Source organism: Seriola lalandi, unplaced genomic scaffold, assembly GCF_002814215.2.
Source record: "Seriola lalandi dorsalis isolate HSWRI2012SDOR001 ecotype SW California unplaced genomic scaffold, Sedor1 jcf7180002054554, whole genome shotgun sequence".
Lineage (NCBI taxonomy): Eukaryota > Metazoa > Chordata > Actinopteri > Carangiformes > Carangidae > Seriola > Seriola lalandi.
In genome coordinates this window covers 1,236,644-1,259,069 of record NW_019525107.1, presented here as the reverse complement: position 1 = coordinate 1,259,069, position 22,426 = coordinate 1,236,644, and the positions used below count along the sequence as shown (strand labels likewise).

The window sequence follows — 22,426 nt, the reverse complement described above, 5'->3', positions numbered from 1 at the left end:
ATGCACGCACGCACGCACGCACACACCACACATATATACCACCAGTGTCTCAGCATGTGGCTGATTCACTGTGCAGCATCAAAGCATTTTGTCTTCCCACTGTGCTGTCATGACTGGGATTTACAACTGTTAAAGCTCATTACGCAGATGATCTACCTCTCTCTCCATTACCATCTAACTGTGGAGGGACATTTCTCCAGGTTGCAGAGAATGCTTCAGCATGCAGGTGTGGCCTGTGAATCATTCATTGTGTTTTGGCGTTTTTTTTTTTTTTTTTGTTTTTTTTTTAGATTGAGCCAAAGCATAGCTGACACGGCTGTTTATTTTAAGAAAAGAAGGCCATCTCTGGGCATGTAATATGATAAAGGGCGCATTGTTGTTTACAACTATGTACAGAATCTTTTGATCCTGGGGTTACGATGCATTGAGCAGATGTTTATCCCATCACGACAATGTGGACTCTCACAGCAAAGATTGCGGCTCATCTTCTCATGGCCCCTCTCAAAGATGCATCAAATCAATTTCTTATTTGTGAGGTTTAGACATGCTCTCAATTCTTCTGTGTGTGTATGTGTTACCCCTTTGGCACAGGCAGCTATGGGTCTGTGATGTATCTACTGTATTCGAGCAGCCTGTATATGCTTTATGACATGCTGTCTACCCAGCATGGTAATGTCAAATCCCTCATAGTCAAATCACAGGTTTGCATGAGGCAGAGGACGATATCAGCAGTGTGGACAAGCTGTGTTGTGCGAGGCCAAAAGGTAAAAACCAAAGACGAATACAAAAACAGAAATATTAGCTGGCAGCTCAGACTGTGTGTAGTCAACCGACGGAGGTGAGCGAATGAAAATAGTAGGATGTGTGATGAGCAGTGTGCCAACAAGCACAGGGAAAAAAAACAAAACAAACAGAAACATGTTTTCTGTGCACAGTCAAGATTTATGTAACAGCTTCTACTATTTCCACCTCTCGTTCATCTAATATTGGTTATTTTTGCTTGTGCAGCCACATCAACCAGAAGACCCAGTTTGAGAATCCAGTGCTGGAAGCAAAGAGGAAGTTGAGTGTGGACACGCCCACTGTGGCACCGCCGCCTGCAGCCACACCCTCAGGTAAGTGCGCCCACAAAACCAAAGAAACCTCTGGAGGAAACAGACATGTTATTGAGAGGAGTTTACAAGTCAGGAAGGATCTGCGGTTGAGTGAGATCATTCCTGTCATTTCACATTTCGCATTTCTTAAATGTTAAGTAAACATGTAGCAATTGGGAGTAAAAAGTAGTTGAGGGAAAATGTTTTATTTTGAGAATCATCATGATCGATAATAAGTATTGTCGTTTTAAACAGATTTTGTTTTAAACAGGTTTTCAAACAGTTTTCCAATATTTAAATTAAATGTCATTATTTAGATTGAGAGCCAGGAAATTTTCCTCTAGTTGGTCATCGGAAATGGACAGGAAGTGAGATCATTTGCTCTAAATTGCATCCTGGAATGTAAGAGAGAGAGAGAGGGAGGGAACACAAAGTAGTGATGAATGTGATGAATTTCAGTCTTAATTTAAATGATCCTCAAGAAAAAAATCAAAATCTTATTTTTATGTTATTCTTTGAAATGTATCCTTCTATTTTAAGCCACACTAACCAGCCTGGCTCCTATGTTGGATCATATATCTCAATGGCTGCTGGATGGATTGAATTTGGTTATTGCATTCTACTGAATAAAATCTGGTTCAACCAATGATGTCCTCCTCAGGATGAATTGTAATAACTTTGGCTGCCCTCTAACTTTGAATCCAGCCCCAGCATCAGGTCAGAAATTGAATTTACTCAAAACTGCTAAACTAATACCTGCAAAATCAGCCTCAACTGCACTTTGTGTTTAGTGGCAATTAACAAAAGTTAGCATGCTAACATGCTAAACTAGGATGGTGAACACGATAAACATTATATCAGCTTATACCATCATGCTCAAATTGTCTTTGTGAACATGTTACAATGCTAGCATTGGCATTTAGCTCAAAGCGCAGCTATGCATAGAGATACAGTACGTGGAAGTACAGCCTCACAGAGCTGCTAGCGAAGCCGTACACTCGCACTGTTGTTAGTTTCTTTGTTGGATGATGTGACTTAAAAAGCATCCATTACTGGACTAACAAGGGCAGATTTCAGCCATAGCAACACAGCATTTTATTATACACACTGGTTAAATAAATGGTGGAAGCCGATGTGTAGTTAACTTATCAAAGGCCAAAAGGTCAAACAACACCAAGTGTCAGCAGCTTGTCCCGTTGTGCTTTAGGTCAGTTGCTTTTACATCAGGACTTGTTCCCTCCTCTTTCCGCCGTCTCATAAGGTGCAGCGCAGGCAACACTGTTATAAAGACGCAGGTTCCGGCTTTGTGGTTCAAGCATTCTGTTCACTGAAGAAAAAAAAATAAACATATATAACAAGGTATTAGATGTGTTATCCAAATATTGGAGCACTTTTATCATCTCCTTCATGCTGAGATGTCTGTCTGGAAGATGTTCTAACAGTTGACAGGCCGCTGATAAACAGCCCATAGCCTCTGAAGCAATGATATTCAATTTGAATAATGGAGCAGCGCTTCACTGGACAGCTGAATTCATTTTGACAAGTAGATATGAAATAGGGAGGGCTCCGAGGTCTCTTTGAAAATGCTTTTGCCCCAGTCGTTCACCGCAGTTCAAAGATATCTCGTTAGAACAGAGGCAGGGAGAGAGAGAGGAAAGACAGTGAAGGAGAAAGAGGTGACTCAGGTTGAGAGTGACTCATGATCATAAATTGCATTTCTACCGGGTCATCTGTTCATCATTTACCACCTGTGGCGAATGCTGAAGGACTGTCAAATCGCCCTCTTCTCAGTCAATGTAAACGTCTGAGAAGCGGAAGCCCCGTGTTGCTGTAACGCGTGTAAAGAATCATTGCACTCCTCTGTGCGCAAACACACAGAGCATAACTGCATTAGTATTCAAACTAGCCTCTGTGTTTCAGACACCCGTTGGACAGAACTGTCTGCCTCACTCCGTTGCGTGCAGACCCCACCTCCCACAGCTGAGCCTCTCTGCAGTCTGTGGACGATATTTCCTCCTGTGTGCCACTGCCTGCAGCTTCAACTGCCTCCCCGGTGCCCATTCTGCACCTTCACCACCCTTGTTAATGAGAATTAATGGCTAGTGGTCGTGCGCAAGTGTGTGGACGCGCGTGAGGTGGCTCCTAAACACTGTTTTGACAAGGCTGGCGAGCCTGACCTCCCAGACAATGCCGCAGAGCAGAGGAGCAAAGCGCAGCACTATGCTCAGCCATAATTACAGCGCTGACAATCCTGTCTGACATTTCATATAATCACTTCACCCCTGAGAATACAGACTGTCCCTTTGTGGCCCACAGCTTAATCAAGACCATGTAAACATGGCTTTGGTGTGTAGACCCCTCCCCACCCCACTACCCTCCTCACTCTCTCTCTCTCTCTCTCTCTCTCCCTCCCTACTCTTCTGTCAGTGTTGCTTTCATGGTGATCATGTAAGAAACAGTGTTGACAGTTTCTTGACATAGTGTGTGAACACGGGATGTCTGGGCAGTCTGACAGGGCTTAATCCTGTCAAACAGCATTCATATTACACACATGCTCACACCTTAAGTTGCCATGAGAAAGTTCATGTTTTCTGCACGCCTGTACTTACACATACACAACACAGAATTATACATACGCCCTTAAAAGTATTTCTTTGGCACAGCTCCAATGCAGGAAAGCCATCTTAATCACACTTGGCATGATCTTTTTTTTTTCTCTCTCTCTCTCTTCAGAGCGGGCATGTTCATTTGCCAATTGCTGTGCAGTTATGCAAATCGCAATCCCATGACACATTCAGAATTGTGTTTGATGCAGGGTTTCTTTTTTTGAGGTGGGGGGGGGGCTTCTATCTGTACCCTCCCTAATGAGATTGATGTCGCACCATCTATCAGTGTGGGAACTGTCAGAGAAGAAGCCCAGCATGCAGGGACACTGCACATAACTCACTATCTCATAGGCTGGCACCACAGGGAAGGGAGAGCTAGGATTTAGACCGACTTTCCCTCTTTCTGTCAAGGCTAACTCGATTTCTCTCTGTCTCTTTCTGTCTCATTGCTCTTATCCTGCTCTCAGGCGCGCGCACACACACACATACACACACACACACACACACTGTAAGTCTAATATAATCCCCTTTCCTATATTCTGTGAAGTTGCCCCATTTACACATCCTGCCTGGCACCACAAAGGAAAATTTGCAATGAAAAGTTTACCTGGAGAATGTCAGGCGCACTTGAGGACAGATTTATCACAGCAGTTAAAGGAATCGGTGAGACTGGGTCAAAATATAGATTTTCTGTAATAACTGGGTGTTTAGAGCAGTAAATTCACAAGTTTTCTGTGTGTGTGTGTGTGTGTGTGTGTGTGTGTGTGTGTGTGTGTGTGTGAGTGTGTGAGTGTGTGATTTGTTTGAGTTTGCACTTAAATTGCGTGTGCTTAAGAGTGTTTGTGCAATTACCAGCAGTGAGTGATGTATCGTCAGACACGTTGTCACCGTGCGAATGTTGCCATGATGGAGACAGGTGGCAATTTATGAGGAAGCTTTTCAGTTTCCCTTCGTATCCTAGACTCTTTTTCAAAGACACGTGCATGCTTCTGCACCACACAGACACCTGCGACGCTTAAAGATGTGCTGCTCTCATCTATAGAAGTAATGGCTCCTTACTTCATTTCAAGTTTAATGTAAAAGCTGAATCTTATATATGATTCGTTATTACATACATTATTCATTAGAACACTAGAACTGTGTGTAAAACAGAACAAATTTAGTATTAAGTAATTACAGTAATTAGGCCGTTAAAGATTTAGACATGACGAAAGTTTTTTTTCTCCATTTCCTTGTCCATTACCTCTTGTCAATCTGTCTCCTCTTTTTTCCTCCATCATCCCTACAACAGAAGAGCCTGGTAGGGGGGTGCGGGGCTTCACGCGAGACCCGGCTCAGCTACAGGGATCCATCTTGCAGACAGCGCTTCGAAAAAGCCCCCAGGGGTTTGGGTTCACCATCATTGGAGGAGACCGACCTGACGAGTTCCTTCAGGTCAAAAATGTCCTTCCGGATGGGCCTGCCGCACATGACAACAAGATCGCCTCAGGTAATCCCCCCCCCAACCAATGTTCAGTACCTGACTTGCACTCTGGCTTAGCAGTTAGAGTTCATCCTGCCATACATGTAAGGAGAGGAGAATAGGCCTTTATAAATAGTCTGATAAAACAAAGCATAATCCATTGTCACACTCACATGTGCGCTGTTTGCATGGCATGCGTGCCTATGCACACAGTGACAGTGTCTGGCTTGGCAGCAGCATGTGTACTGTACATAATACAGTTTTATGTACCTACACACACACACACAAACACACACACACAAACAAACACATTTAGAGGAAAAACACAGAACAGGCCCTTCACCGTGAATGTCACATTGCTTGATCAAGCCAAGACAAATGTTTATAGGCAGTGTTCAGCGGATCTAAAAATAGGAAATTTCCGTCAGTAAAGCACATGTCTAGTTCATTGTTATGACACCCAGACTTTATATGCAGTCTCATATTAGAGGTTTAATAGACTTTCAGACCACGTGTCTTCTCGTGGCTGGAGGGTGACAACCGAGCACGTACAGTGCACACACAGCCTGCGGCACAGACGTCCTTGTTGCATGCAGCTTTTGCCGGGTCTCAGTAGTGACACTGCAGCAGCACCCGCATCTTAGTGTCTCCGTAAATTCCCCTTTCTTTTATAATTACTGTGATCACATGCATGATGATTTTAGCATGCTGAATTACTAGTTAGTGAAGTGCCTCAGGATTCACATTACAGTCGTATTGATTCCACTGAACACTCTTAACGTCCACACAAGTGCTGCTGCTGAGAATCAACATGAAAGTGGAACAGAGAGTAATTATTTTCAGGATTTCATTTCCCTCGAGAAGGAGGGTAATTGATTTAACCAAAAAAAAAAAAAAAAAAAAAGAATATAATTAATTTCATTGGATTATAATAGCAAGCCGTGGACTGTAACAACTTCATGTGGCTTTCACTGACTACAGGCCAGGAGCATTTATTTATGCGAATGTCTGAACTTTCTGAGACTGTATTTTTTCACTTACCATGCTTGTATTACCTTGCGGATGCTTAGTCACTGGATACGTCATTAGAACCGTGCATTGTGGGTCTGATCAGGCACTACATCGGGATATGGAGCTCATTTCAAGAGTGAAATCTTAGCTCGTGTTTGCTGGGAGAAGGTATTGATTGCGTAGGTGGTCTGAATCCCAGCCAACTAGCCAGTCAGCAATTCAGCCTGAACATCCAGGCTAATATCTCAGCCAGGCCAGGGGTGATGAGAGCCCCCCCCCCACTCCTCCTCCTCTCTCCACCCTCACAAGGAGATGAAAGGATGTAGAATAGAACAGCATGTCAGTGATCTTGTTCTACTTTGCTCTCACCCTTATTCTCTCCATCCTCATTAACATCTATAAGTTTTTAGAGCAGAGAAGAGCAGATACAGATTCTGCTTATGTAATCCAGCTAGATAACTATCATTTCACTTATTCAGTCGGTCGCATTATTGTCTCTTTTTTTTATTTTGTTGCCTGTTTGTTCTTCTTTTTAGGCGACGTGATCGTGGACATCAATGGGACATGTGTGCTGGGGAAGACTCATGCTGATGTGGTCAAGATGTTCCAGTCCATCCCTATCAACCAGTATGTGGACATGGTCTTGTGCCGGGGCTACCCCCTGCCCGAGGACTCCAGCAACAGTGAGGAGGCCTCAGGAGGCCTGTGCACCTCCAAGGACACTTCCCCTTCGCCGCCCACTTCCACGCCACAGGACCCTCACTACACAGTCCCAGACGGAGGAACCCTCACCAGGCAGACTGCTGCAGCGCCGCCCATGACCAACGGGGGACGCCACCACCACCACCATCCTCATCCTCATCCTCACCTCCACCAACACCACCACCACCTTCCTCACCAAGAAGGCCCTGACCCCACTTTGTTGCAGCCAGAGCTGGTGAGCGTGCCGCTGGTGAAAGGCCCCGGAGGTTTCGGCTTCGCCATCGCGGACTGCCCACTAGGCCAAAAGGTGAAGATGATCCTTGACGCTCAGTGGTGCCGCGGCTTGTTGAAGGGCGATGTCATCAAGGAGATAAACAGGCAGAACGTGCAGACGTTGAGCCACTCCCAGGTGGTGGACATCCTCAAAGACCTGCCCGTGGGCAGCGAGGTCAACGTGCTGGTGCTTAGAGGAGGTGAGTCGGCAGAAATGAGAGTTCACATCGCTGCAGTTGCAGGTAAGCCTGCAACACTGAATTAATCCTTACAAGTATGTCACAGCTGGCAGGCTTGCAGTGCTGATGCTGTGACATCTCTGTTGTTAAATCGCTGCTGTCTATATTAATCTACTCAGGTTACTGACAACAAACAGGTGTTAGTGCCCGGAGATAGTCTGGCGCTTTATTCCCATGCGTCTGAAATCATTTTAATCCCCACGCAGCTTTGTGTTTCCTGTGGTCTGTTTCTCTTTCTCTTACTTTCCCTTTTCCCTCAAAGTAATGAGTGAAACAATAGGAGGAGAAGACCACCCACTGGATTTGAAATTAATTTTTTAAGACAGTGAGAAAGAGACATTGTCAGACCAGCACTGACAAAAGTCTACTCAGTTGAGTTCGAGATTTAATGCAACGCGACCAGTGTTTTAATTTATAAATAACAGGATTGAGGTGTTCTGTCGATATTTCTCGGACACACAGACTTTCCCTATGTTAACTAAAGCAATTTCACGCTCTGGTCCACACTAACTCTGCATCATCCACCATGCGCCTTCCCAAACGGGGAGCAAGTCATGCTTAGTCACATGGTGTGAGCTGTGCTGGGAAAGCGCAGAGAAATGGCAGTTTCTGTGATTCAATCGCTGCTTGGAGAGAAAGAGAGAAGGCAGGCAGGAGAGACGGAGCATGGTGGGCAATCATTTGCCCTTCTTCTTACTTGAGACTTGCACTGATTTGAAGGGTCTTCTTTGCTTCTTGCCTTTACTGCAGTGCAGTAGCCTAGATACGGGAGATCAGTGTTGCACCCACATATCAGATGCACTCAGCTGGGCTCTGCTCTGAGCTCCAGGGGCTTGTCCTGTGTGTGTTTATGTGCTGCTTTTATTAACTTTTTTTTTTTTTTTTGCTGCTGCTGTTTGCCAGCCTTACATGTATTTTATGGTACATGTGCATTTGCAGGATGTGTGTGTGTGTCTGTGTTACTACTTAAAAAAGGAGGGGATCACAGCTTTCCAGGACTAAAAGGAGCGGCGCTGCAGGGCTTCCCTCAGGTCACCACACAGCCCGAGTTTAGGTTCGGCTTTATTCCCAGCCGGGGGAGAGAACTCCCTTCCGATTACAGCGGCAGACAGAAATGAAACAGGAAATTATTTGGCCCTGCTCCCTGCTCTGGATTTAAAATGTGGAAATGAGACCAATTGCCCTTCCCAGTGGGATATGTACTGTGCCCAGTGCCTGAGAAATCATATGTTATGATACTGGACTGTCAATAGGAGATACAGCCAGTACATTTACTATTTAAATTCAATTAAAAACTGTTTTGCCTAAAACTCCACATTCATTAAAACATTTCATTTATTTAAAATCTAAAATCTGGAAAGCTACAGCCAGTAGAAACATCTGGCAGGTTTAACCCAGACAAGTGCATGTTTTCCCATGGTTTAGGGTCACCTCTGTGTCTCCCATCCCATGGTGACGTGTTAAACCCATTCTTTGCTATTGGACTATACTGTCCCCTACTGGCTGACCTACACTATGACACAAAGACAGAGAGGAGAGCAAGAGGGAGGTATGAGAAAAAGCTTATAAAAGCTCCGGGCGAATACGCTAAGTGATAAAGCGCAGAACAAGGTGCAGAAGAAGTGGGAGAAGACGTACTCTGAAGCGGTTCCGCTGGAGGCCAATAGGTCAGTAGAGTGAAAAGAAATACAGCAGGAAGGTCCAACTCATCCTTCGAGCCTTTAAGCTATGTATTTGATCATAGATGTTTGCTGCTTTTCCTAATAACCTGAATTTATCATTTAATCTACTACTTTCTCTACATTTCTGCCCTACAGGTCAGACGTCTCCTGTGAAATCACTCAAACCAGTAAGTTGAAACCATTTTTTCTCATTTTTCAATTCCTCATGTGTCTCGTTGGGCGAAACAAAGAATATACTTAACATAAAACTGCTGCTGAATTATTAAACAAAAAGGGTTTTTAACTTCATCTTGGTTACCCTGCAAGCACCACTCAGTGTGTGCGTGCGTGCGTGCGTGCCTGTGTATGTGTGTGTGTGTGAGTGTGTGCCGTGGTAGCTGTTGTTAGCTACATTATTCAGGGAGCCCACATTAGCCAGGCTGTTATTTCTGGAACTGCATGTGGGTAAATATGCTGGCTCCTGGCAAACTGCAACTTAACATCCCTCTGTGTATGGGTGTTTAAGATGATATGCCATGTTCAACAGCTTGTTCCTGCGCTGCCGCTCCTCCATGTTGCATTCCTAAAATAGAGAGGAGCTGAGGCAGCAACAGGCTTACTCATACTGTTTTACTGGTTCAGCACAGAATTATTCCGTGTGGTTGCACTGGTTTAAAAATTAAGAGCAGTGCGGCAGTTTCGGGGCATGTCATTCTGGACCTTAAATCAGTTTCCCGGCTTCAGCTGGCCTCCCTCCGTTAGACAGAAATCACTGACATAAATTCATAAAATTGAATGTACGATGTATTGTTGAATAAAACATATTGTACAGGAATTTATAGTTTGGCTTTCGGTTTCTTCCTATATCAACCCCTTGTTTCTGTGTTGCAGTGCACAGCTCCCATATCCCAGCCTGCTCCTCAACAGGCATCCCATCCTGCGCCCCAGCAACTGCCCCACCCGTGCTCCCAGCCCATAGCGCAGCCACAGCGGCAGGAGATAATCAACAGCACAGAGGCCCTCAGTCAGCCGGAGATGCCCCCCAATCCGCTCTCCTTCCCCGCCAACACCCTGCGCTCGTCTTCGCCCAAACCGGACGCGTCTGAGCTCTACCTCAAGTCCAAGGCCATGTTGGACAGCAAGCGTAAGTGTACGGAGTAGGTTCCTCAGCCCTCGAGGATCAGGACTTGCTCGCTGAAAACGAAAATCAGGGACAACAGGCTAACAATTTTCTGTTAATGTAGCAAATATTTTTCACTTGATCAATTTGATGAGATAAGATAAAACTTTACTGTCCATTAGATTTGCATAAAATGGAAATTTGTCTGTGACAACCTGGCAACATAGGAAAACATAAATATGTAAAATACAAAATAAACCAAAATAATGATGTCCATCTCAAGTTAGGAGAGCCTGAACATCAACACCATCAACATCATGTGGTATTAAAACAAAACAGATCTTTACATTTGAGAAGCTGTAACCAGCAAATTGTTTATTTTTACTTGATAAATGATCTAAAAAACGAATCTAGTCTGAACGTTGTTGATATTTTATCTAACATCGCTCAGTTTCTGAAATCAAATTTTATTTTAGGGCATTTTATCTAATGAAGGACTAATAAATTATCTGTGTTATTTAAGTGAGATGCTATTTCTTTAACTCCCTGACCTTGAATGCACACTTGCATCATACATACATTGCCCACATGACCAGCAACAAATTCGCTCTTCTCTCCTCTCTGCAGCTCCTAATACCAAGGACCTCGATGTGTTCATCAAAAGGAACCAGGAGTCGGGCTTTGGCTTCAGAGTCCTTGGAGGCGAGGGGCCGGATCAGCCGGTAGGTAGCAGTCCAACAGGCAGCAGACAACTGGGAAACAGATTGTCAAAAAGCAGGAAACTTCTGTTTTGCACAAAGGAAACGCAGCAACAAATGCTCAGAGCAACTGAGAGGATTTATTCACCACCACGCCGGCCCATCTTCATGCTCACTTTGTCGGTCAGATCAGTGTGTCAAGCTATTAGCTCTCTTATAACCCCCCCTCCTGCTGCGTCCTCCACAGGTGTACATCGGTGCCATTGTGCCACTCGGCGCGGCTGAGAAAGACGGGCGCCTGCGGGCAGGGGATGAGCTGCTTTGTATAGACGGCGTGCCAGTCAAGGGCAAATCCCACAAACAAGTGCTGGAGCTGATGACCAACGCTGCCCGTAACGGCCAAGTGATGCTCACGGTCCGCAGGAAGCTAGCACACTCAGGTGGGTCTGCTGTTCAACAATCATCTCTACATTTCTTTGAGAGCACTTTTACTCCTTTTGTTTTCGATCAGTATGCTGGAGGAGAATGTCTGCACTAAAGCTTTGATCTGGGATTTTTTTTTTTTTTGGCTAATCCTTTAAATTTGTTCTGGATGATTTCCTTGTGGATAAATCTGAATAAATGAAGTTCTGCCGAAATTGACTTATTTTATGCAGATGTTTTCCTGAAAAGAAAGAGGCTTCTGTATTTACTTAAATCAAAGGAATATGAATGAAAAATGTTTCATCTCCCTGAACAGGTAAAAAACAAACAAAAAAAAAAGAAAAAGCAGCAAAAGTGGCTCGCAATAAACAGCCGAAAATTGTCTGCTTTGTGTTTATCTGTCAGGACTGATTGGAGTTGTGTGAAGGGCAGTGAAGATTAGATCAGCTGGTAGAGCTGAATTACATCTCAAAGGATGGAGTGAAGGAAAAAAAAAAAGAATATGCTGAGTTTTCTTTCTCAATAGCACAAACCCCTGCAGCATTCAGGCTTGTTTACCCCCACAAATACCCACTGCATGAATAGTACAAGCACTTTTTGAAATTACTTTGGATTTGATGTATTGCAACAACAGCTTTGATCACGTTGCAGAAATTAAGCATCAATCATGTAAGGGTTTGTGCTTTCAAAGCGGGGGTTTAGAAAGAGATTCCCTGATGCCGGCTGACAAAACAGGGACTAAGCAAAACAAACATACAATGAAGAGAGATTGAGGTAGATCAGCTTGTCTTATGAATAACAAATTGTAAAGAGCTTTCATCTCAAGTGTAGACTTGACAGACTAGTATTTCATGTGTGCAATAAACGCAGCAAAAAGGCTGTCTTCAATGAAGCCGCTGTGTGCTGAATTATTTATGCAGGGATCTCAAGGAGGACAAATTGGGAGGATTTTTTTTTTTTTTTCAAAATAATTGTTCATGGATTAAAATGTAGGCCACCTAAACTGGAATGACCACTGTTCAAAATAAACATTTGTGTTAGCCTGCTGGTGCCTGAATGTAAGAGCCTGAAAAGACAAAAAGAGTATCCTGAGCAGCTGGATTCAGACGGATTTTCCTCACGTCCCTGTGCATTGTCATTTGTCAGATGGTGGTGGAGAGGAGGAGGGCAGTCAGCAGCCCCACCAGGTAGCATCCGCCCTGGTCAACAGCTCTCCCAAGATGCCTCGTGCGGAGGTGCCAAGTGCCCTACAGCAAGCCCAGTCCCCACGGCCGGAGTGCTTCGACGTTACTCTGCAGCGCAAAGACAACGAGGGCTTCGGCTTTGTCATCCTCACCTCGAAGAACAAGCCCCCACCTGGAGGTCAGAAATAAACTAAGATGTATTCTATTTACAATTTTCATTTTTAGTAATAACATAAACATTTAAAAAGGTGTAGAAAGAAGTTAAAGGAGCACATGATGATGTTTTCACATCAAAGTCTGTTGTTTATTGTTTTTTTTGCGATGCTGACAGAATGGCTCCAGGGATGAAAACACCTCAATAAATACTGGATGGGTTACCTTGAAATTTTGTGAGGAATTCATGGTCCTCAGCAGGGGTGTTGTGATATACTGGTATTTATGATAACCATATTTAGAAAAATGAAATACTGATATTGTGTCAATAATACACACATGGTAATACCAGGAGGGCAGATGTTAGGCTTTGTGGATCTTTTTTTTTTTATTATCAGTTCATCCGGTTGCCTTTTCACTGTTCATGAAGTGTAATTGTTCTGTTAGTGCACTTGTACTGTTACGGTTATGGACTCTCTCCCCACCTCCCCACACTTTATTTCAGTTTAATTTGCCATCTGCCTCATTTGCCGAAACAACAGCCAAAAACACAATTAACAAAGTTAAAGATGAATTTGAGTGATGGCATAATTTTTTTTTTCTTATCACAATTATATTGTCATCATGAATTATTTTGGCCATGATACTTGTGTTGTGAAAATCTGATATTGTGACAGCCCTAGTCCTCAGAGGATGAACCTCTACTGACCTTTCATCTCATGCCACCAGCAGGTCAAAGGTTTCATATATCCAGTGAAAGCCACACACACAGAGGATGGATTGGCACAAACATTCATGCTTTCTAGAGGATCTCTCCTAATGATCAGGATCCAGGATATTTATTAGGATTATTTAATTATCAGGATGAACAGCATTAACTCTGGTGATCCCTTAAATATTTACCTAGTGCCTTGAAGTGCCTTTTAATTTTTAATTTGATGTCACAAACACCATCAAAACTAATGATGTCAGTCTTCGCTGTATTTTGTGTTAAGTGCCAATTAGCAGATGTTAGCATGCTAACACACTGAACTAAGAGGAAGAATATGGTCATCATTATTCCTGTTAAACATCCGTATGTAAACACTGTCAATTCTATCATATCAGCATGCTGAAGCATTTAACTCAAAGCACCACTGTGCAAAAGCAAAACCTCACACAGCTGTTACCATGGCTATAGACGTTTAGTCGTGTAATTTATCATTTTTTCAGGGTTTTTTGAAATGTATCACATTATATTCTGCACACTTTAATCCTGTGCCTTTTCAGTTTGGAACCATACATTGATCAGGTTCCTAGTAACAGCTCTGCTGCCACAAGCCTTTGCTTTGTTATTTGAAAGCAATGTCTTGATGTTGGGTTTATTGAATCAAACATTCTCATCCCTCTGTGTCTCTCTGTTTCAGTTATACCTCACAAGATTGGCCGTATAATCGAGGGCAGCCCCACTGACCGTATAGGTCAGATGAAAGTGGGAGACCGTATCTCTGCTGTCAATGGCCGGTCCATCATGGAGCTGTCGCACAACGATATTGTCCAGCTCATCAAGGATGCCGGCAATTCTGTCACCCTCACTGTCGTGCCTGAAGATGGTAGGTTGGCACGGAGACGGCCATAGTTCAGTGAAACTTCTAATGGGAATGTTGATGCTCTCAACTTTTACATGAAAGTTGCTAAAAGGAGGTTTTAAGATTGCTTCGTGACATTTGATAGCAGATCGCAAGAGAGTGGTCTGCCTGTTGTGTCATGCTAAATTGGTGTGTTGTATGAACTGAGTTTTTTCTTTTTTTACAGACAACGCTCCTCCATCTGGAACAAATTCAGCCAAGCAGAGCCCTTCAGCACAACACAGAGCTATGGGCCAACAGCCTCCCAGCTATCCAGACAGGTACACACACACACACAAACACAATCCCATACAAGCAAAAGCATTCACACAGGCTTGTCAGCGTCCCTCTGAGTCCACTGGAGACAGTCTAATACAGGTTTCTGCCACTTGAACCATAAATTAGCCCCAATCCTCTTGGAGCAGGCTCCGGTTTGTGCTTCAGTGTGGCCCCATTACTGTTTCTTGTGGCCCACACACTCCTTGTTATCCGGAAAGACAGAAAATCCCCCCATGGTCACTGTTTGGTTGGCGAAGCAAGGAAAAAGAGACACATTAATAGGGTGTCTCACTTCCTCTTTGATCTTTCTTTTTAAACAAGATTACCTGTGTCAGACTTTTTAATCCATTGCTGCAGCAGCAATTCTCTATCATCATTTCTCACCCTCACGCGCTTCTGTTTCGCTTCCCATCAGCATGTGTTCGTCTTCTCTTCATTTTGCCCTCTATCCATCCCTTGGCAAGAACCCTCCCTGCTCTCTGTCTAATCTCCAGCACATGCCTCCGGTCAGCCCAGACTACGAGCTGAGGCTGTCAGCTCGTCGGCATGAAGTGTGTAAACTCTTCTCCATGCCAGCTAAGAAGGCGTAGACTCTTTAGTGTGTTAGCGCAGCTAAGTTCCCACAAAGGCATTGTAATGAGCTCTGCGAAGCATTAAAGTATGCCCCCGTTATCTGCCACTGAACTGTAAAAGCAGCGCCGCTCTTTGAAGGATTTACATTGGTCTCTGTGCGTTGTATAATGATACCAACGGAAAGAGGCTCATGGCGCTGTAAGGAAGGCGTGGCAGCGCGTGGATCACACTGGACACAGCAGTGAGGGAAGAGAATGAGACTTACTCTCTATTCTCCGCTCTCTATCTCCACAGTATTGGAGCATCTCTAATTTTTCATGTGCTGTAGCTCACATACAGTATTTACATATTAACATGATACACACTGTACAAGTTGGTGAAGGCATATCCAAGGGAGGACAGTGAGTGCATACATTTTTACGCACAGATTGTTTTATCAGATATTAGATCCCTCACCTTTAGGCCGGTCACAGACTTTGGATCAGTATTTTCTGATTGTTATATATTGACATTTATGATCAGGGGTGGACAGCAACGAGTTACATTTACTTGAAAACTGTACTCAAGTATATTTTTCCAGTATCTGTGCTTTACTTGATTATTATTTATTTGGAAACTTATGACTTTTACTCCTTGAAAGACAAATGTTGTGCTTTGGACTCCACTACATTTCTATGAAGTACTCTTACTTTGAAGAAGAGCTTTTAGTCTGTGAAATGAATTTTATTTTATTTTGAAAAATGTGATAAACCATACACTGGATTCGTCAGAGGAAAACTAATCACGGCCGACTCCTACACTGTCAGTCATGTTGTACTTACTGCTTGAACAGGTCAGTTTGACCTTGGCAGTGGCCCAACGACATTAGATAAAAATGAGGCAGAAGATTCTTCACCAGAGCACCACGGCCTTATCTTACGTCCATGCTTGAACTTAAAGAAATAAAGAAAACTTCCTTTCATTTTAAAGGTTTGCTGTGTTGACCATGACCAAACTTCATCACTGCTTGAAAAAAAAAAAAAAGAAATATGAAAGGACAACAGCTATTTTTTATAAAACATTTTGCTGTTTTTATTTTTATTTTCTTTAATTTTTTGTTTCCACACTTTTATATTCATTTATATGTTATCTGTGTGCTGACATTCAATTCTCATCTCAGGATAAGAGCTCTTGTGCCACATTGTATTAAAATGAGACTAAATATACCTGTGATCTACAATATGTGGGTCACATTTTAATGTGTATTTGGTCTTTTTTTCACGAATGGTGTCAGTGAGATCAGGAACTCTTTTCTACAAGGAGAGATGGGTACACTCATCACATCAGGTCCAAAGCAGGTAAAATCAAAGCTAAAATTACTCTCACTTATTTTAAATTAACAGTATGCAATGCTTGTAATTTACTAGTAAATTCTTAATCTTAGAACATTCTTTTTGAGGCCATGCAACAGTGATTTTTCAGGCTTGACTAGAACTTGGGACCTTTATCACATGCCCGTCAAGAAGAAGTGCACCAGTCTCAAAAATCTCATCCTCTTGTCTGTGAACTACAGGGCTGCTTTGTGGTGGAGCTGGAGCGCAGTCAGCGGGGCTTCGGCTTCAGTCTGAGGGGAGGGAAAGAGTATAACATGGGACTGTTCATCTTGCGACTGGCTGAGGATGGACCTGCTCTTAAAGATGGCAGGATACATGTGAGTTATTCTGCTAGTCTGTCTCTATCCTCAGAATAATCTGGGTAATACTACTTTAAAACCAAATTGATAAATATTACTCAGGAGTTTTCAGCGTCTAACACTGTGGACCTGCCCGCATCAGACAAAATCAAGACAATTGCACCCCCCCAAAACCCTCCTCCAAAAAGTCAATAATAATGAATTTTGTCGCTTCTGTTATTTTTTTTTTTTCTTATTTCTATTTAGGGGATAATTAAAATGCTTTAATTTTTGGAACTGCAGATAATTCAGGAGCTTTGGGGGTCAGTCAGTCAGCTGTTGGCCCATTTTTTTGCCTCTATTTGTTTCCATTTTTGCAAAGTGTCACCATTAAAAGTATGCCGAATTAGCCATTAGCAGCTCCTTGCAAAGCAGTCATGCATGCACTGACATCTAATACTGGATTACTTTTTACTGAAGAAAACCTTAAGACTTGATGATTCTCAAGCAAGTTCTTATAATGCAGCGTCTTTTCCCTGTGATTTCTATGTGGATTTATGGACGTTTATTTGTGATGGACATCGCAAGATAGAGGTGTCCTCAGAAAAAAAATATGTGTGTATCGTGTATTTGTGTTCAGATGTGACTGATTTATTTAACAACTTTGTGTTTTAAAACATTAAATTCTTGCGTGAGCTGCGTGTCACAGCCTGTGCTGCAGACTCCCAGCTGCTGACTGTGTTGATGAACAGGCAAAATCAGCGGGTCACCTAATGCACTCCACTATCTATGCCTCGTGTCTCTCCCTCCGCATGCCTCATAGTTTGAAAACTGATTTTATTTAAAGGAACAGTAACTGAACTTACCCTTGTTTGGTAAATTCTGAAAGATTTCCTGCTCGTGATATCTGCATCACAGGTTGGAGATCAGATCGTGGAGATCAACGGCGAGGCCACCCAGGGAATCACACACACTCGGGCCATTGAGCTGATCCAAGCAGGGGGCAGTAAAGTTCATCTGCTGCTCCGACCTGGCCAGGGCCTGGTCCCGGATCACAGTGAGTGACTGCTGAGAACCTGCATGCATGTACACACGGTGTTGCCACCGCATACATAGATCTACGCAATAGCATATTAACCATACATATATAGAAGCTTTTGTATGGATATGCTTGATAGCAGGGTGCCGAGTTTCTTTATTCTCATGCATGTTGTTGCAAGCTTCTCTCTTGACCTTTCTCTCCTCTCATTCTCTCTCGATCTACCTCTTGTGCTCTTTATCTGCCTTGCTTTCTCTGTTTTCTGCACCAGCACGGCTGTCTGTTTCTACCTATTTATCTCTTCCTCCTATAGGTCTGAACTCTTCTTCCACCCTGTGCTTCTACATGAAACCAGAGCATCACTAAAGGCCTCACTGCTTTTCTTGGTCTGTCCCTAATAACCTTGGTAAACCTTATACTCCTACTTTTGCCTCTGACCTATCCTTTCGAAGTGATTCATCTCCCAGATTTCAAGTGTCGTTCTCTGTCCCTTACTTCATCCCCATGATCAATCTGAACTAGATCAGTTATTTGTGACTCAGTAAAAACCCAATGCATACTAAGTAGAATCTTCTCTGGAGGGCTGAACTAAAGCAGTGAGTCCTAGAAGAACAAACAGACCTGCAGGAGCGCTGGGAGGCTCCAGAGCCCCACAAGTTATTTTTTTACGGGTATTACCGAACCTGGGATGCCACTGAACACACACCTCATCCTGAATGAAGATGGCGACCCCGGAGAAAAGTCTTTAACTAGATATTGATCAGTGAGTGACAAGTGTTAAAAGGATCTGTGTGCATTCACTGGCATCAACCTTTCAATCCAAAAACCAAATTAGAATGAATTTCTACGAGTTGTTGCTCCTAGAAATCCAAAAACTCATTTCAGCACCACTAAGTCCATCACTCTTCTTTTTTTCTCTCTCTGGTTTTTCTGCTGCATATATCTGCTCTCAATCACAGCTGTGCAATTCTTATCAGCCCGGGGGAAAATTGAAACGTCAGTGCTGGGTGAACGCTAGCACCTTTTATTCATTGATGGCCATGTCACCAGCTGATGTATATCTCAAACAAGGCAAATATTTAGGGGGATATTACAAGGGGTTATTAAAGAAAGCAAGCCAGGTGGCAAACATCTTTTTTTTCCACAATATCAGGATATTGTGCTTCTTTTGCATGAGGTGTAATTATCTTTCAATTTTGTTGAATGTAGAGTAGCTCATTTAAGGGATATTTTAGTTTCTGTCTTTCAGATACTTCGGTTTTCTTACCCTGCACTGCTTGCTCCTCAGGTTCAAAGGACAAAGTAACCATTCCAACCTCAAGCTTTCCCAGACTCTCTGTATCTGACGGGCAGTCATCTCCAGCCTCTCCATCCTCTGTCTCCCTCTCTACCTCGGAACTGTCCCCATCCTCACCCAAAATATCCGTCCCTGATGAGTTCTCCGGTGGGGACTCCAGGGCGGCTGGGTCCCCTGGCGGTGGGCAGGAGCACGGTAGGCAGGCTAACAGATCAAGAGGACAGCACCTCCCTCACCACAACCATAAGCGCACCACCAGCCCCAGCACCCAGGCCAGAAAAACAAGCAGGAGTGACTCCAAGTCGGCTAGTCCCAAAAGAGCCACCGATGGCTGGGCAGATCACGTAGAGCGCTCCCAGAGCCCTAGAAAAGCAGAGCGAGGCCACAGCGGATCCTTGGAAGATATGAGCAGGGAGAGAAAAATCCAAGGGCAGAGAGATCATAACTCCTCTAGCTCAAGGAAGGGTTCCAAGAGGGAACATGACCCTGCTGTGCCTTTGAAGCACCTGGAGGAGCCCCAGAGCCCCAGGCGTCCAGCTGGCCAACAGCCCAGCATTCCCTCTGGAGAAGGGAAGGACTGGAGGTACAAAGAGGAGGATGCCGCTTATTGGCAGGAGAGGGGGGCTGCAGAGAGTGGAGACAAAAGCTGGGGGACCAGTGAACGCCACAAGAAGGGCAAAAGGGCTGAGCAAGAGGCAGCGGCACAAAAATCCTATTCCCAAATGCACAGGGAGAGGGCGGGGTCAGATGTCGATAGCGGCACCCTGAGCCGAAGGGGCGGGCGAGAGAAGGGGGATAAAGAATATTGGGAGAGTAAGCACCATGGTCCAAGTGAAGAAGTGAATAGAAAGGATCCCAGAGGTTCAAGCAGTAGCATCCAGGACCCCAACTGCAACGGGACCACCACCAGCAAGAAGGCTCCCATCACCCCCGGCCCATGGAAAGTTCCCAGCTCTTCCAAGATCCAGTCGCAAGTGGACACAACATACGCAGATATCTGATATCTTTCCAGGACACTTTACATTTATTAAGAGAAAGCTGAGCCTCTGACAGATGGACATTCAGAATGGAAGGATGGGTTTTTTTTTTTGGTTTTTTTTTAGCAATCTCGGACAAAGCAGATCACTGTGTAACCAGCAACATAGCTTGTCATTGCTTATGATTTTTTTTTTTTTCACCCAGTTTGCCTCGGTTAGTTTGCATCAAGCTGCTGATGCCTGATCTGACGTACATGCTTGTACCTACATGAGTATTTGTACTGTACTGATGATGTGTGTGTGTGTGTGTGTGTGTGTGTGTGTGTGTGTGTGTGTGTGTGTGTGTGTGTGAGTGACAGATGGGTTCTGACTGTGATTTTTAGACGTGACACTGAAGTCTTATTTTGTGCCAATCAGAGACTCCGGTTGTAACGAAGCTGCTCCGTATTGCACTCTATTGCGAGACTTATTTGTGGGTAATTGGATGAACTGCTCTCCGCGTCTACCCACCTCGATGAAGGATTCTGCTTTGTTTTGTCACTCTGAAGGTTTAAGGCATATGCATACCATCACTCAGCTTCTCTTCCCGGCAAGATGAGTCACTGTTGCTTTCACTGATGGATGTGTTGGGAAAAAAAGTGAGGCTGGTTAGTTTCTCTTAAAATTTGGCTGCAGAGGTGTGACAGAGTGTTTTCTAAGTCATTTCTGCACTGTTTTTTGTTTTTTTTGGTTTGTTTTTTTTTTGAGAGCCCGACTAGATTTGTGAACTGTGTGTGTGTGTGCGTGTGTGCGTGTGTGTGTAACTCTGAAACACTCTGATCCCATTAGCTTATCAGAGGGTGGACAGAATACCCTGGAGCTTTATATGCATCAATCAGCAGACCAGATACTTGTGGATATAGTTCTAATGTTTGTTATATGTGTGTTAATAATAAAGCATAATGTAATTTATTGAAATTATATGTAAACAAAACTGTTAGTACACATATCCGTGCTGAGTCATTTCACTTTTGATGTGGACTTAAAGAGGTAGAAATAGAATGCATAGACACGCGGCACCATCTAAAACAGTGACACTATAAAAACGTTAGTCTATGCGTTCGATTTCTAAGTTTTCAAGCGGTCACATGAGCCTGATTCATAATGTTGTCTACTGTTAGCAGCTCTGTATTTTAGGTCCTCTGGCTATGTGTGTATGTATACAAGCTGACTGGTAGGCCTGTGTATTTTTCGGTATCGCTGTAGCATCGACTATACTTAATCTGAAACATGTATTTAACAAAATGATCACACATATATTGACACATAATTTTAGATGAATTAACAGAGCTTGATTGTAAGGAAGTGAGACCTCTGCCTTCAACTTACTGAAAACCTTAAGAGATGTTGTTTTGTTTTGTTTTTATCATCATAAATGTTGGCACAAAAACATTGTTGTTCCTCATTCTAACCTCCAAATCAATTTTTTTTTTAAATCTAATTTTGTTATTTAGTACATGACCCTTAATGTGAGAAAAAAATGGTGTGTATATTTTTTTGCTTAACTGTTAATTATTAACGACATCATGGCTCTCATTTTTCTATTATAAATAAAGCCAGACTTCAAAAGAAAGCAGTTAATTTCCCCACACACATAGGAATTGGTGGTTGCACATTCTGCATAGTGTGAAAATGGCTTGACTTGCCTCTTTGGGAGTTCTATTTGAAATTATACTATAAAGTTTCTCAAACTTAATTAAACAGGGATTTAAGTTCAACATGAAAAATAAAAAAAAAATATATATATATATATATATATATTTTGTAGGATCAGTTGTGCCCTGTTCTGAAGACAAAATGTGGTGTTGTTTCAGTGTTGCTACTGTGGAGTACAGAGACATCTAGTGGTTCATCCACTGCTCTTCACCACCTAGTCATTGATCAAACAGTACCCTCATCAGCCTGCCTGTTAAAGGATGTACAGAAGTAACACATGCATCTCTTGGTCTGTGAGACCATTTACTTACTAATTTATTGTCCACTTTATTGTTGAATGATGGGCTACTGTGTTATTTACTGTTCATGCCATTACCATGTATGATACTGTGGCCTTGCATTGCTCCAACATAGAAAAAAAAGTCTTAGTTTTGACATCATGGTAGTTGTAAATGTTTATAAATTGTACAGCACCTGTATAAATATTTGCCTTCATGCAGAAAAAAAATCCTCTGTAAATCGTTTCATTATTTTTTTAAGGGAACTGAGAGGAAATGATATAAAATGGGTGAAAAGAAATAATCTGGTCATGGCATTCTGTTCATGCACTGATAAATAAAGGTTTACTGAATAAACATGACTGTTATTTTATTTACTTGATTTGAGAAGCAAGGGTTATTGA

General features: G+C 43.1%; 1 protein-coding gene across 1 annotated transcript in view; it reads left to right on the top strand.

Moving 5' to 3' along the window:
* Positions 1 to 22,379, top strand: part of magi3a (membrane associated guanylate kinase, WW and PDZ domain containing 3a) — a 119,329-nt gene extending 96,950 nt beyond the window's left edge. Inside the window, exons 8-21 of the mRNA XM_023415665.2 lie at positions 1,009 to 1,115; positions 4,992 to 5,189; positions 6,710 to 7,348; positions 9,205 to 9,236; positions 9,940 to 10,192; positions 10,796 to 10,890; positions 11,114 to 11,306; positions 12,436 to 12,651; positions 14,033 to 14,218; positions 14,421 to 14,514; positions 16,359 to 16,422; positions 16,638 to 16,775; positions 17,655 to 17,793; positions 19,064 to 22,379. Of these exons, the coding sequence (XP_023271433.1) occupies positions 1,009 to 1,115; positions 4,992 to 5,189; positions 6,710 to 7,348; positions 9,205 to 9,236; positions 9,940 to 10,192; positions 10,796 to 10,890; positions 11,114 to 11,306; positions 12,436 to 12,651; positions 14,033 to 14,218; positions 14,421 to 14,514; positions 16,359 to 16,422; positions 16,638 to 16,775; positions 17,655 to 17,793; positions 19,064 to 20,073 (3,364 nt within the window). The 3' untranslated portion in view covers positions 20,074 to 22,379. The remainder of the gene's footprint in view (positions 1 to 1,008; positions 1,116 to 4,991; positions 5,190 to 6,709; positions 7,349 to 9,204; positions 9,237 to 9,939; positions 10,193 to 10,795; positions 10,891 to 11,113; positions 11,307 to 12,435; positions 12,652 to 14,032; positions 14,219 to 14,420; positions 14,515 to 16,358; positions 16,423 to 16,637; positions 16,776 to 17,654; positions 17,794 to 19,063) is intronic.
* The last annotated feature ends 47 nt before the right edge of the window (positions 22,380 to 22,426 follow it).